The sequence below is a fragment of the Magnolia sinica genome, chromosome 15, assembly GCF_029962835.1.
Source record: "Magnolia sinica isolate HGM2019 chromosome 15, MsV1, whole genome shotgun sequence".
NCBI classification, from domain to species: domain Eukaryota; kingdom Viridiplantae; phylum Streptophyta; class Magnoliopsida; order Magnoliales; family Magnoliaceae; genus Magnolia; species Magnolia sinica.
Window position 1 is genome coordinate 74689950 of NC_080587.1, and position 14958 is coordinate 74704907.

At 37.9% G+C, this 14958-nt stretch overlaps 1 protein-coding gene across 1 annotated transcript; it reads right to left on the reverse strand.

Moving 5' to 3' along the window:
* Positions 1-3613: 3613 nt before the first annotated feature.
* On the reverse strand, positions 3614-14146 carry LOC131227578 (photosystem I chlorophyll a/b-binding protein 6, chloroplastic). Its single transcript, XM_058223389.1, has 5 exons — positions 14020-14146; positions 12041-12202; positions 8238-8275; positions 4931-5445; positions 3614-3922 (listed from the first exon to the last, which is right to left on the reverse strand). Exons 1-5 carry the CDS (start codon positions 14067-14069, stop codon positions 3905-3907), a joined length of 783 nt encoding a protein of 260 aa, XP_058079372.1. The 5' UTR covers positions 14070-14146; the 3' UTR covers positions 3614-3904.
* Positions 14147-14958: the final 812 nt, after the last annotated feature.

Genomic DNA, 14958 nt, shown 5'->3' on the forward strand with positions numbered 1-14958 from the left:
TTTCTAACAAATACAAGATCACAATGCTCGGACCTATGACTGTTTTAGTGGGATCGATCGCATGTTGCCGGAAATGAGAGCAAACATGACCTTACACATTATGGACGTTGGGCCCACTTTTAGATGATCATATTATGCCCAGGGAGATTATTCTAAAGCCATTTGAAATTTTATTAAATTATCTTCCAACGAGCATAAGATCACTCCGATTGAACCTCTAATGAGGGAGTTACGACCATTTTTGTGGGATCATACAATGTTGGAAATGAGAGCGAATATGACCTCACACATTATGAATTTCAAGCTTACTTTTGAACATTCAATTTGTGTTCAAATGAGATGATTATGAAGTTATTTAAAAGTTCAATGAATTATCTTTCTAATGAGTATAAGATCACCCTAATCGAACCTTTAACAAGGGAGTTATAATAGTTTTCGTAGGATCACATGATGTTAGAAATGAAAGCGAGCACGACCTCATTACTTGCATTCACGCAAGAGCGTACTCACGTTCACGCGAACAAAAGAGTATACTCACGCTCCCTCTTATTTCTAGCATCACATGATCTTACAAAAATAATCATAACTCCTTTATTACAGGTCGGATTAAGGTAATCGTATGCTAATTAAAAAGATAATTCGATGAAATTTCAAATGGATCTAGAATCATCTCATTTAGACACCATTTGACCATCCAAAAGTAGGCCCAAAGTCCATCATATGTAAGGTCGTGTTCGCTTTCATTTTTAATATCATGCAATCCTAATAAAACGGTCATAACTACCTCATTATAGGTCTGATAAAGGTGATCTTCTACTCATTGAAATAATAATTTGATAAACTTTTAAATGGCTTCAAAACTATATCATTTGAACACCATTTGACTATTCAAAAGTGAAACCAACGTCCATGATGTGTGAGGTCGCATTCACTCTTGTTTCTAACATCATACGATCTCATAAAAATTGTTATAATTCCCTTGTCAGGAGTTCAATTCCTACTATTTTTTGTGGTATTCATTTGTGCTTTCGATTTGTCTTATTTTTGAGCTCATGTCCTATAATAATCTAAAAAAATGAATGGACAGCATGATATAACACATGCATCATGGTCGGTGAATGGAGTTTTTGCTTGAATGAGGTTGAGTTTGGGACGGTTTTAGAGGTGGAATTCATCCTCTATCTTAAATACACGTGAACAAAAATGATTACCTATTTACCTTTATAATTCACGGTAAAGTTGGTTAAATTGCTCCATCATGATGGTATCTGCTTTGTTGAGTAGGGGTACAAATTTAAATGACACAGGTAAGATCAAATCCTAGATTTCCACTTTGGGAGCCTGCCAGTGAAGGGGAAGGTAGAAAAGATAGAGGGTCTGCATTCAAAAGGCTAATAATCTATCGACTGGATAGATAAGAACATTCTATTGTTGTTCTTTTTGTATAGTAGATCATCCATTGGTAATTCCACCAAATGGACGGTTTAAATTCGATGACCATATGGCCATGTCTCTATCTGAATGAGAACACTTTTAGATTCATTTCATGCTAAAAACTCCACCGTTAGGCAAATATCATTGCACGTCCAATGAGTTAGCTGATCACATGGCCATGATTATGCAAATGTGGCCGATTTGTGAAATGTGCATCCTCAACGTATATCTAATAAACTTCATGGTTTTTTTTTTTTTTTTTTTTTTTTTTTTTGTATTGTAAAAATAGCCGTAGAAATTGACTATCATAATTACAATTTTTTCATAAAAATAAATAAAATTTTCTTCTCAAAATGCTAATCTATAAAAATTATGTCAGTATTGAGTTTTAAGATAGACTATTCAACATTTTCATGAAAATAAACCTTAGCATATATTGACTACTAGCATTTTAACATTTTTCTTGTTTTCCAATTTACTGATTTCAAGATCCACCCTCTATGAGCTTGCTTGGTTTAATGTAAATACAAATACAAATAAACCATGGTAAAAGTATAATAAAAAAAAAATGCCTTAATACCCCACCATGATTTATGTGTTATACCTATGTCATCCTTTCATTTTCTTATATCATTTTTATAACATGAGCCAAAAAATGAGATAGATCCAAAGTTTAAGTGGGCCACACCATAGAAAACAGTGGGTTTAACAGTGAGCATCATTATTCTTACTTCTTCCCTTACATTGGTTCACTTGAGCATTAGATTTGTCTATTTTTAGGCTCATGTCTTAAAATGATATGACAAAATGAATGGATTGTTGGGGGACCGTGGAAGCACATAGAGATGAATCAAGCAAAATATTCCAATAGTACCATTAAGCCCAATTAGAAAGACTCCAACTTTAACGTAGAAAAATCCTTTCTAAAAAATACCACAACACAAAGTGACAGTTATACACTATGAAAGTAGAAAATTACAAGATATAGAGATCACCCAATTCGAACAAGCCTCGAATCACTCAAGCTACACCTTTGAAACCCTATAAAAATGAATTAAAAAGCTCTTGATACCTCATATTCTCGATTACACCCATATATATAGCCTTTAGGTAAATCACAATTGAAATAGTAAATACATCCCACACTTACGCAACTCTGCGTAATTTTTGCACAAACATTCGATAACTCCTTCGATGACACTTCGATGGCATGGACAAACTATCGATGGCATTGAAACCCTTCAATGTCACCGAACAAAATATCAAAACGTTCCAACGACTAAACATGTATTTTTCGAATTTTCTTAATCGCATTTCAATGGAACTGCGATGTTGTCGATGGCATTAAGCAGAACATCTAAAGGGAGCGTTTGGTGCATGGTATTAGATGGGATTAGGTGAGATGGAATTGCATTTGGTCATGTGCCTATTCTACTCAATGTTTGAGAAGAACGAAAAAGGTTGGAATTAGATTAAATGGAATTGCATCGGGTCCCGTGCCAATTCCACTCAATGTCAGCAAGTTGTGTAGGTCCCATCATGATGTGTGGGCTATATCCACACCGTCCACCCATTTTTGGAGATCATTTTAGAGCATGAGCCAAAAAATCAAGTAGATCTAAAGCTCAAGTGGACCCCACCATAGAAAGCAGCAGGGATTTAGTGCCTACTGTTGAAAACTTCTTTAGGGCCACATAAGTTTTGGATTTGCCTCATTTTTAGACTCATGCCATAAAATGAGGTTACAAAACAGATGAATAGTTTGGATATAACACATATGTGTTACTCTCAATAGTGTAAATGATGGTAGGTATATCCATTCAATGTACCACCGTATTACAAACATAGCATGGAATTAAGCTTATCCCATGGTAATAGAGGATAATCCTTGCCATGTGTAATAATTATGTTTTTTGAATCTCATCCCACCTAATCCTTCCCATTGTCATTTGCCAAACACCCCCGAAGTGTCTAGCAACCAATTGTAAAATTTTCAAATTTTTTACGATGGCATTGAGCAGCCTTTGATGGTATTGAAGTCTACTCAATGGCATTGAGTTGTCATCAATAAATATATTGATTTACAAATTTAAGACATCAATAAACATGGACAACATGGATAAGATACATACATTATAGTGGGGCTCATGGAGTTTTGCCAGTAGGCATGGAAAAGATGTCACACAAATCAAATGACCCTTGAAAGGTCATACATTCTATTTTACCAGAAGAAGTACCATGTGATGCTCTTGCACAGTGCACACACCAATTATCAAAATCAAGATATTCTCATTGTTCATGCAGTTAGCAAATGAAATTAAGTTCTTTTTTTTTTTTGGAGGGTTTTGGATATTTACAATGTAATTAACCATTAAACCTGAAAATAATCTGTAATTAACGCCGAAAATGTTGATATTTCACCTCGATCTTGATATTTTCATGGCATCCTTCTCTCCTTCCTAACATTCATTCAGTGGGAAGAGAATGCCTGCATTGCATACACCACAAGGGTACACAACATCTCAGCCAAAATTCTAATATGCATGTGGGTACATAGAAGTTAGATGCTGCTCTCCCATCACAATCCACTTCTAGTATATGTCCAGTCATCAGGGCCTTTGATCTGGTGGGCCACAGTACAGATAGGCTATAAGCCAAAACTGGTTGGACCACTCTGACTATGTGGTTGTAGGTTTTACTGGTTGGATTTGGACCACAGATATCACTCTTCATTTCTAAGGCCACTGATCAGATGGTTATCATGGTTTAATCACCTTCTCTTATGGGATATGGACTATCTGTAAAGTGGTCCACCAAGAAAACGGTCCTGATCACCAGGCATATCTATGATGTGTGCTGTGAGGAAAGCTGCTAAATCAAGTACGAGATCTGGGCCATTCATTCATTATTCATACACTGCTTAGATGATCCTAGCCTTCGATTGAAGGAAATTTTGCCAAGAACGAACGCCTAATGGTTGGATTTGTTTTTTCCTCACCACCCATTTTTTTAATCATCAGAAACCCTCCAATCAAAGGCTAGGATCATCTGATGTTGTCACAATTGGGGCCATTGCTTTGTTTATTTGCTCAACTTTTTTTAACCGTCCATTCTTTTTTACCATTGATGCAAGATAATCCGATCACAGTAATTATTTTTCAATATACGGCCCCTTCACAAGGCAGCCCAGCATATGGACGGTCCTGATTGCCCTATGAGGAATATCTTAGCTGTTGCATTCACAGCAACGAAAATGGACGGTTCAAGTAAAAGCTGAGCAATTAATGGCCAGTGGTCCACATTCAACGGTAAAATGTCCCATTGATCAGTGGATTTTCAGATACTGTGGTATATGTGCTGTGGCCCGCACGGTGTTCCGCAGATCAACGGACAACATTCCCAATTTTGAGACATGTTCAAGATCTACGGTGGAGATGCTAGAGAGGCTATTACGGTCATAAAAATAATCAAGAATACAAAGGGAGTATATACGTACCGAGAAAATGTTGCAATGTCCCGGATCTGCTAGGTGGGCCGTCAGATTGTCTAGTGGGCCTTCACCTGTGTAAATGGCTTGGAACCAAAAGCCCACAAAAGCAAGCATTGCCAGCCGTCCATTCTTTATCTCTTTGGTCCTCAACACCATCACCGGCTGGGGTGAACCTCGACCCCACATCATGGGGTCGAACCACAACCCACCCGGGTAGCCCACATCTGGTTTCGGGTTCTTCCTGTTTGGGAATTTGGGCTCGATATCGACGCTCCCGGGCTGGATAAGGTCAGCCCATCTTCTGCCCTCAGCCCAGCCCATTAGGCCCATTTGAACTATGAAAAGAGTGGTGGGGTCCGCAAAGTATTGGCGGGCCCCAGCATCATACCATGAGAAGTCTTCGATGAAGCCCAGTTGCTCGAGCCATTCGGGTATGAGGATACCGGCTACTGCGAGCATGGCCCACCTACTGTGCATGAGCTCGGCCTGGGCGAACCATTGGAGGAGCTCTGGATCGGACCCTGATTGAAATGGACGGTGGATATGATAAGTGTCTTAAATTGGCAAAATAAAATTATTATTTAATGGATAATCAACCATTTTAATATGTTTAATTAAAGAGAGAAAACCTTTATGGGTAAAAATGGACTGACATAAGGCGACTAGTGTAATAGAACAGCATTCTCGGGCCGGCAACCCCATATGACTGAGCACGACCTCGGAGGCGGCTCGGCGAACTGGGCACAATCGGAAGCATAATTGCCACCTAGGTCTCATTTTTATGACCAACCAACTATTATATGGATCAGTTTGACCTACGTATGGAAAGCAGGCTCGACCCCAGCTGAACACTAACTCTGGGAGGTCGACCTCAGGACAACTTCAGCAAAGATTCTATACGAAACCGAGATAGTAGTTACCTTTCAAAAAATTCTAACACTAGGGGTAGAGACCTATGTTCTTCTGGGGGTGGGAGAAAAGATAAAACTGATTATTGATCAAAATTAGAGTTTGAAACTCATGTAATTAATCTCATCTGGTTAACCCAAGAAAAAAAAATAGGGATAGATTTATGGGACCGAAATCTTGACCTCAGCTGCTCGAGCTCAGTTGTCTACATCTGTATTCTCAGATCTCGACCACTCAACCTCATCATAAAGGTTGTTTCTTGATCTTGGCTGAGGATCTCGGAATATAACTATAATGAGTGCCTATCAGTAGGTAATTTGCCATCTATGTAACCCACACCAAGCCTTTAAATAAGGGCCTAATCTATAGAAAATGGATATGCACTATTATCCTAACTTAACGAGACCCAGAGGGTGATTATCCTAACTTAGGCATCGGAGGGTATCCGGCCATACCCAGGGCCTCCATTGCCATTGTCACCTCGTTCTTGTAGGCATTCGAAGATACGACGACCAAATTTCAGCATCAACAAGCACCATAAGTTATGTGCTCCTATTTTTGATGGGACACTTGGATGGTCCAATCAATTGATCTGGACCGTCCATTTGGTTCATCACCCATTTAATGGGCCATCAAATGAAGATCATAGCTATAGGATGATCCACTCCATTGGTAAGTTAGCCATTTTCTCTTTAGCAATCCAAAACATGGTAGAACCATCTCCACAGCATACGTGGCAAGATGAAGTGTCAATCGGGACCATCCATCTAGTCTCCTGTAGCATGGATGGAAAATGATTCAAAAATAAAAAATAAAAATGTTAGATGATATTATCTATCTGATCTGTGGCCCTTAGATCAACGGTTGTAAACAAAAATAGTGAACCATCAGGATTCAGTGCAGAAAAGTGAAGAAAAGCCATGGATAACACTCTCCAAACTTTTGATTTTTAAAAATAACCCATCCATGATGGGTATCCTCTGTGGACGGCTCCGATTGATACATCACCCTATCACTCGCGTGGAGGGCCGAGAGGTGGCTCTACCTCTGCGGAGTTTGTTCATGTATCCACCACCGTCGACAACGGTGGGTTGGAGTCTTATCTATTTTGATTGTGGGGGAGAAAAAATATATATAGAAAATGAAAAGAAATTTGTTTGTTGTTTTGATAGCTAGCATTAGTGAATTTTTTAAAGCAATTATTAAAATTAAAAATAAATAAATAAATAAATAAAACCCTCTAATTATGTTGGAAGATGAAATGGAGACTTTTACTTTTTATCGGATTAAGAATCTTATAAAAGAATCTATTCTTTGAGATTACTATAAGAACCAATCATTAGATAATTATTATTTTTCTTATACTTTTCATTTTCTGTTAAAGCTTAAGCCTATCAATAGCTAAGTTGGTCGGGTCGATGTGGGGTTAAGTTGAGGTTAGAAAGCCTCAACTCAATCTAGGTCAAGTTAGACTTTAGTTAGAGTTGAGCATCGAGTCGAGTTGCACTGAGTTAGGGTTGACCCAACTTGATTTGGTTTTGAAATTGGCTTGACCCGAACTCGACCCGACTCATACTGAGTCTAGCATGCATGACCAGATCCGAGTTCAGGTCTGACCTGGACTAATCGGACCGAGTCCGACCTAGTCACAAGTACCGAGTTGGGTCAAGTCAGCACCGAGTCGAGTCGGGTGCGGTGGGTATTCACAGGCTGAAATCACCACTCAAAAACTAGATTCACTTGCTAGAAATGCAGCCTCTCTATAAGCTACACAGCATTTTAGATTTGAAACGTCATATCTAAATTTTTTTAATATATATGTTTGAGTCGAGTCAATACCAAGTTAGATTTTGGGTTGAGTCGAGTCAAGTTACTGGGTGACTCGAACTCAACTCAATTTGAATTCTGATTGGACGAAGTCAACTCAATTTAGATCAACTCACCCACTCAATTCAGATCAAGTTGGATGAGTCGAGTCATCCCATGCCTAGCTCTAACTTTAGTTAAGGCCTGTAGCGACCTAATCCAACTCAAACCTAACCTTACATGCATGTTACATTGCATGTCTACTTATATATAGGAAATCATGTTATACTCTTTTAGCTATAGGTGTTAACATCACCCGGCTATAAGAAATCATATTATACTTTATTAGCTGCAGGTGTTAACATGACTCAACTCAATTTAACCTAACTCAAAGCGACCCAACCTGAGTTATGCTAGGCTTGAGTATTCAATACCTAAAGCTGCATAATTCGAGTTGGGTCTTTAGGTATAGGCTGGGAGCTGATTCCTAAGGTGGGGCCCAGCTTTCGGTTGACCCCACCCACCTAGTTGCAGTGAGACTCCAAAATTTTAAAGAAGAAAATTGCCTTAAAATGCATGAGTTTGAATTAATACTCACCTAATCCAAGTGGATCGAAGCCGAAATCTCCAGGAAGACTACAAAATTCCAAGAAAAATATACATAAATGAGAGTGACTTAGCTTTTATAAATTCTCACCTTCACTGCAATAAAAAGTTTAAAAACCTCTCTTTAAAATAAAAAAATAAAAAATAAAAAAGATACTGGTGTCTGTATCACTATTTGTGGTACATGGCTTTTTTGGCTACAAGACGTGTGTTAAGATGGTAGATAAAAAATAGTTATCTTAATGCATCCATGGGCCAGAAAAGCCTGTACCGCAAATTGCAGTGTAAGTGGTCCATTTGTGCCCCACTAATTGGACGGATGTGGCAGAAGGGTGATGTCCAAGTCATCAATCAAGTGGGCCCTGTTGTGTTAGATGCCCTGGCTTAAAAATCAGGTTCTATGGTCATCAGGTGGGCTAAAATGCCTTCAAAATCGACGACTGAAAAACTGGGATAATTTCTTTTGGCAGTTATAAACTGTGTTCACCTGATGAGGGGGTGGCATTATTTTCTGGGCCAGGGCATGTGTATGGTGGGACCCACCTGATGGAAAGCTTGGAACTCACTTCCTCATGCCACGTCCATGCAGGCCATGGTGTGTAGATAGGCACCTTTTAGTAGTGTGTGGAACTAGCAAACAACATCTTGTTATAGCGATAATTGGTTGATTATCCATATGGGGCCCACTCCTGTAGATGGGGTACTCAACCAATCATGGTGTAAGTGTAGTTTCTTCCTTGTGGCCCCACTGGATTAGCATTCTTGATTCAAGAATTCTAACTCACCCACAAGGCGAAAAATCACAAGCATTGAGAGAGAGAGAGAGAGAGAGAGAGAGATTTTCTCCAAAGAATCAATACTAGAGACGGACAAACAGAGAGAGATTTTCCCCTGAGAATCAATTCCAGAGAGAGGGAGAGAGATTATCTCCTAAGAATCAATGCCAAAGAGAGAATTTTTCTCCTAAGAATCAATCCTAGAGACAGGGACAGAGAATGAGAGAAATTTTCTCCTAAGAATTGATGTAAAGGGGGTCGCAGACACTTTCATGGCAAAGATGGACCAGAGAAGGCCCGATCGGAGGTGGAAGTGATCAGGACCGTCAAAACCTTAAAACAGTCGTATCTTGCAAATCGGAATGAGCTTTTCAACATATCACGTATGATTTTGGGTAGGAGAAGCTACTTTAGCTAACCAACCCACTAGACCGGGTTACCCAAACTGGATTTGCGAGATTCCATCAGATCAACAGTTGGAAGTTCATTTTGTTTTCATTTTTAGTATAAATAGTAAGTTTTAGTTCGATTATAACTCTTGATCCTTTGAGCTTTAGGAGTTGTGACCAACATGAAAAGGATGTTTAGAACATGGCTAGGCCAAATTGGACACTTACTATTGACAAAGTACCTTAAGTCCATAAATAATAAGTTCACTGTTTAGAGTCGCAATTGTAGGGAGTTTCAGTCTAAAAGACCCTCCGTCCCTCCTAGGTTTGAGGTCATTATTTAAAATATTTTATTTTTATTTTTTTATCATCAACCAATTTATTTCAAATTATTAGAAATTGTTTCTATTTTCTTCCATCGTGGATTCGAGAAATCTCTACGAGGAGTCCAAGGAAGCTCCGTGGATTCAGAGTAGTTATCCTTGAGGAAGACGGTGATCGACCTCATCACCTCCTTCCCTGCATCAAGAATCAATACTAGAGAGATTTTCTCATAAGAATCAATACCGACAAGATCCATGAGAACCTTTTTGAGAACTCATTCCACTCAATGTGTGTGAACATATATACACCAAAAATAACAATAATATTGATAAAAGTTTTGATACTCTGGCAAAGTGTGATAGACATACACATACACAGGCACTTGGAAATTGCATACTTGTCACACAAGTAATTAATTTAAGCTGTCCAATTGGCGATTCCCAATTTAGATGTGTAATGAACCAAACATTGTGCTTATTGGATTGCCTGACTATCAAATTGGTAGACATTTATTGGATGGTTTGAACAATCTGATTTTGAGACAATAAGTTAATGATAGGTTGCATGATTTAATCAGTTTCATTTGAGTTACCATATGCCATGTTCACAATTTCCGAGTGCCTGTGTATCAGGTGTCATGCATTACCAGTGTATCAAATGATTCCCCGATGAATTACTAAAAATAAATCATTAAAAGGGGTCTTTTATCGCAAAATTCCTCAAGAAATTGGATTTTACCCAGAATCAAAATTCCCAAGTGGTGTTTTTTCAGGGGAGAAATTACATAAATGCCCTCATTTTTAAGTCTTTAGAAAGTGGTAAATTGAAAATTGTAGAGCATACATGGTATGTGTCTAACACCCTAACTGTCCAACAATGCACCCCACCATGATCATGGGGCCAACAAAATAAGGTGGGCCCATAATTTTGCACTTTACTGTTTTGAAAAAAGTAAATAAGGGCATTTTGATAATTTCATTTTTAGAAAACATCTTCTAGAGTTTTCTTTAGGACCTGTTTGGATTCATGGAAAGCGTATAAAAAAGAATTAGTGGTTTTTTTGGAAAACCTTATTTCCACGAAATCATACGAACAAAATTTTCATTTTCTTTATTTACCTTCAACAAGATTTTTCTAGAAATTTTATGATTTATTTTCAAATTTGTTATTTTGCATATAAAAAATTATCAAGAAAAAATTATAGGTAGTCACTAACATGTGATATATTAGCATATATAGTAAATGTGGGATATTGAAGATAAATAATAGCACATGTAACATGTGCATCATATGTGGGCATTTGGAGTTGAATTGTGGCACACGTTACATGTAAGGTGCTTAAAGTTGCACAATGGCACACTAGGCACAAGACATGCATTGGTACATGTTATAGTAAACACTTAAAGCTAGATGGCAGCACTTGTGTACTTTAAAGTCATTTACACATGTGGCATATCCGGTGAGATTGAAGACAGATGACTCACAAGGGTTTTAGCATAAGTCATGGGTTCAAGTAGCCATTGTAGTAAAATCCCACTACGATGTGGGTACATAAATGTATGTGGGCTGTGAATGGGAGTGTGAAAAAAAAAAAAAAAAAGACGGTCGATGGCACTTTTTATTTTATTTTAGTTTTTTTACACACTCACACCGTAGTAGGACTTCACCGCCTATGGCTACTCAAACCCTTGACCGGGTATTGAAACTCCCGTGAGTCTACCACCAGAGCAAGAGCAAACATTTGAGGCAAATGTGATACATTGGCTTACGTTGAATGGTTTGCATATAAGGGAAAAGAAGATAAATGGTGATATATATAGCACATCAAGAGAAGATAGATGGTGTCACTTATGATAGATTAGCACATGTGGGGCAGAAGAAAAGATAGATGATGACACGTGGCATGTTAGCACATGTGACTTATTGGCATGTGAGCTGTAACCAAAGTTACAATTAAAAAATTCATCGAAAAAATTATTTTTTCTTTTATTGAGGAAAGTTGTATTTCTTAATGTTGGAGTAGGAAAATAAATTATTTTTCAATAAATAAAATTAGAAACCGTGTTTCCCATATATTCCTACAAAGAAAGGTTTAACAAATAACAAAAAGTGAGTTTCATGAAAACAATGACTCCTTTCCTTTCCTTTCCTTTACAAGAATTGAAACAAGCTCTAATGCATGTATTATACAGTAAAATGTGAATTTCTAAAGAATTTTACAGTAAAATTCACTCCAAAAAAAAAAAAGATTAAAATTTTTTTTTTAATTAAAGTAGAAGAACTAGAATGAATTTAAACATATTTACCTGCCATCAAGCCACTCAGGAGGGGAACTTCCAGGAAACCATAGAGGTCTATCAGGGGGAAGGGGTTGACACACACTAGACACGCCTTTGGTTGCTTGGACACGTGTTCTTGGTCGTGGCCCACTCGTGATGATCAATGGTGAGGATCTTCGGGCTATATCCCTGTTTTTTACCGGATGATACTAAGTTATTGTATAAGAAAGATGAGAAATATTTGATTATTCATCTAAGAATGTTGAATCCATTGTACAAAGCATTTGAATGCCACTAAAAAAAAGTTTTAACCCATTTTTCTCTTAATCGTCTGAAGCATACCAATGGCAATAATCAAGTAATAGATTATGGCCCACTCGCCAGTGGACCTGAGATTTCACATGTATATGTTTTTCTTGTGATGAGTCTGATGACTGATGAGTGGTTTGGATTTTCGAAAACATCCTCGTTTTCTAAAATAAAAGGAGAGGAAGCAGATTTAATGAAAAATGAAAAAAATGTGTTGCATCCAAACACACCTTAATCTCAGATATTGGACCCCTAGGCCTGCCCCAAATTTTGTTACATTTTGCACCTTTCTGGTACATGTGCGTGAGATCTAGACCGTTCATCAGGCGTATCCTACTTCTATAAAATCACGTCTTTTTGAGCTGCATGCGGAAAAAAGAAAAAAAAAAAAAAAAAAAAACGGTCATTGAAAACTGACCAGCACTCCATGTTCCACTACTCTTTTAACACATTTTTTTTCCCGACTGTAGGAAGCACGCCAACGGCTAGATTTAAGCTTAAGATTGCGGCCCACTCAGTCGTCCAATAAGCTTAAAATTCTAGCGAAATGGGTTTTCTATTATTTAAAAATAATAATTTTCAAATACATGACACATATTTAAGAATGGAAAGATTAATTCTCCTCTCTAAGGATAAAAAGATTACACTTATCATAATTCAATCCACACCTTACAATGTAAGAATCCTATAAGGTGGGCCTTATTGATCAACAGTCTTAATTGTCCTAAGGGTTGGATAATGTAATTGGGTGTACTAGTGACCCCACTAAGTTGTGATACATCTAAAATTCGTAAGGGATGGAATAACAGAACTGTAATATACAAACACTATCCAAGTGAGACTCGAATTACCAAATTCATGTGGAGCCATACAAAAAAAAAGTTTCGATGGGTTTCAAACACTTCTTTCCTCTATAACTATAAGAATAGGGCTAGGTCTCAATCCAACACATCCACAAAAGCAAGAATCGCATCAGAGCTTATCTAAGGGCATAAAGAGACAGACTTTTAACATACGACCTACAGCAATGGCATCTCAACAATGCATGCCATCTAGTTCAATTCTGCATAAAGTCTTACATACAAGCCTTATATTTTCAAGAGAAAATTGGACTTTGGCTTTCCTAACAAATGCCAATCCTTGCAGATTTAACAAGAAATGAAAAATGAGGGGCATCCAAACACATCCTTAAAATGGCATGTGCAGTTGAAGAAATTTTGAAAATCTCTCAATACTAGAGCGGAATTTTAATCAAATTCAACTTTCAAAATCTCAACAATTTTTTAATTTTTCGCAACTTTATCATAAAATTATTGCAATTAAAACCCATTACTTATTTAATAGTTAAAATAAATCATTATTACTTATTTAATAGTTAAAATAAATCATTATTTGCCCGTGTTTTAAAATTTTTGAAATCATTTATTAATTTGTAATGATTTATTTTCAGAGAGATTTTCCTGATAATTGCAAGAAAATACAAAAATTGAAAATCTCCCAAGAAATTCCACGAGTCCAGATATTGCATTTGTCACCGTGCTATTTTTGAAAATTCTATTGTCTTTCTACGAAAATGGGATTGGTTTCAATTGCAAACTTCGGAGAATGTGAATATGGAATTGCCAAACAGTGACTTGAAATTCATGGGAAATGGTATAATAAAAGACCATGCAAAGCTATAGCAAAACTCTACTAACCTTGATAGAGGAAGGATAGAAATAACGGAGGAAGCAATAGCCAATGCCATGGATGGCAGATGTTCGGCTAAACTTGGCGGGAGGTCGGTAGTATTTGGAGGTTTTCTTATCCAGGACACTGGATGGGAGGATGCGCTGGGTTGGAATGGTAGCCAATGAGCAGTTGACACGTGTACGGATATGAAATGTGAATTTTGGCGGGTTTACACGCGCGTGTACATGCAGCGTGGTGCTGCGTGTCTGGGACATCGGACCCGTGCGTTGGGTGGGCTCGCCCTTGCGCAGAAGTCCTGGACTAGAATTGAGGATGGACCGCTCATCAGGTGGGCCATGCGTATGCGAAATTAGCTGATGGAAGACAGTCATTGTACAAGCGCGGGATTTCTGATGAGTGGACTAGCCGGATTCTGAGGCAGGTCGTCTACAATGTGGGGCCCACCTAACTCGTTACTTGGATGCCGGACAGATATCGAATTGGCAGCACGTGTGGCCTCGCATTGATGCGTGTGTGCACGACGCGAATTTCCTTGCCGCTGGCATGCCGTGCAACAAACGGACACGGATAGCTATTGAACCCGATATTAGCAAGTCTGGCTACTAACGGCCTGTTTGATTTTCCAGCTCAAATGTAACTACCTTGTAAACGAGTAATCATTATTTATCAAGGTAATTACCCGCATATTTTCCAATGCTGACTTCACCGTTTACTTTTTAAACGCTTAAATTGAAAATTTTGTAAAATAAATATGGGGCCCACCATAATGTGTGTGGCTTATCCACACCACTCATTCATTATGCCAAATTAATTTAAGGCATGAGCCCAAAAATTAGGAAAAGCTCAATTGGACCACACTACATGAAATTGTGAGAATTGAATGCTTAACGTTAAAAACTTGTTGATGCCCTTACAAGTTTTAGATCAGGCTTATATATTTTTTT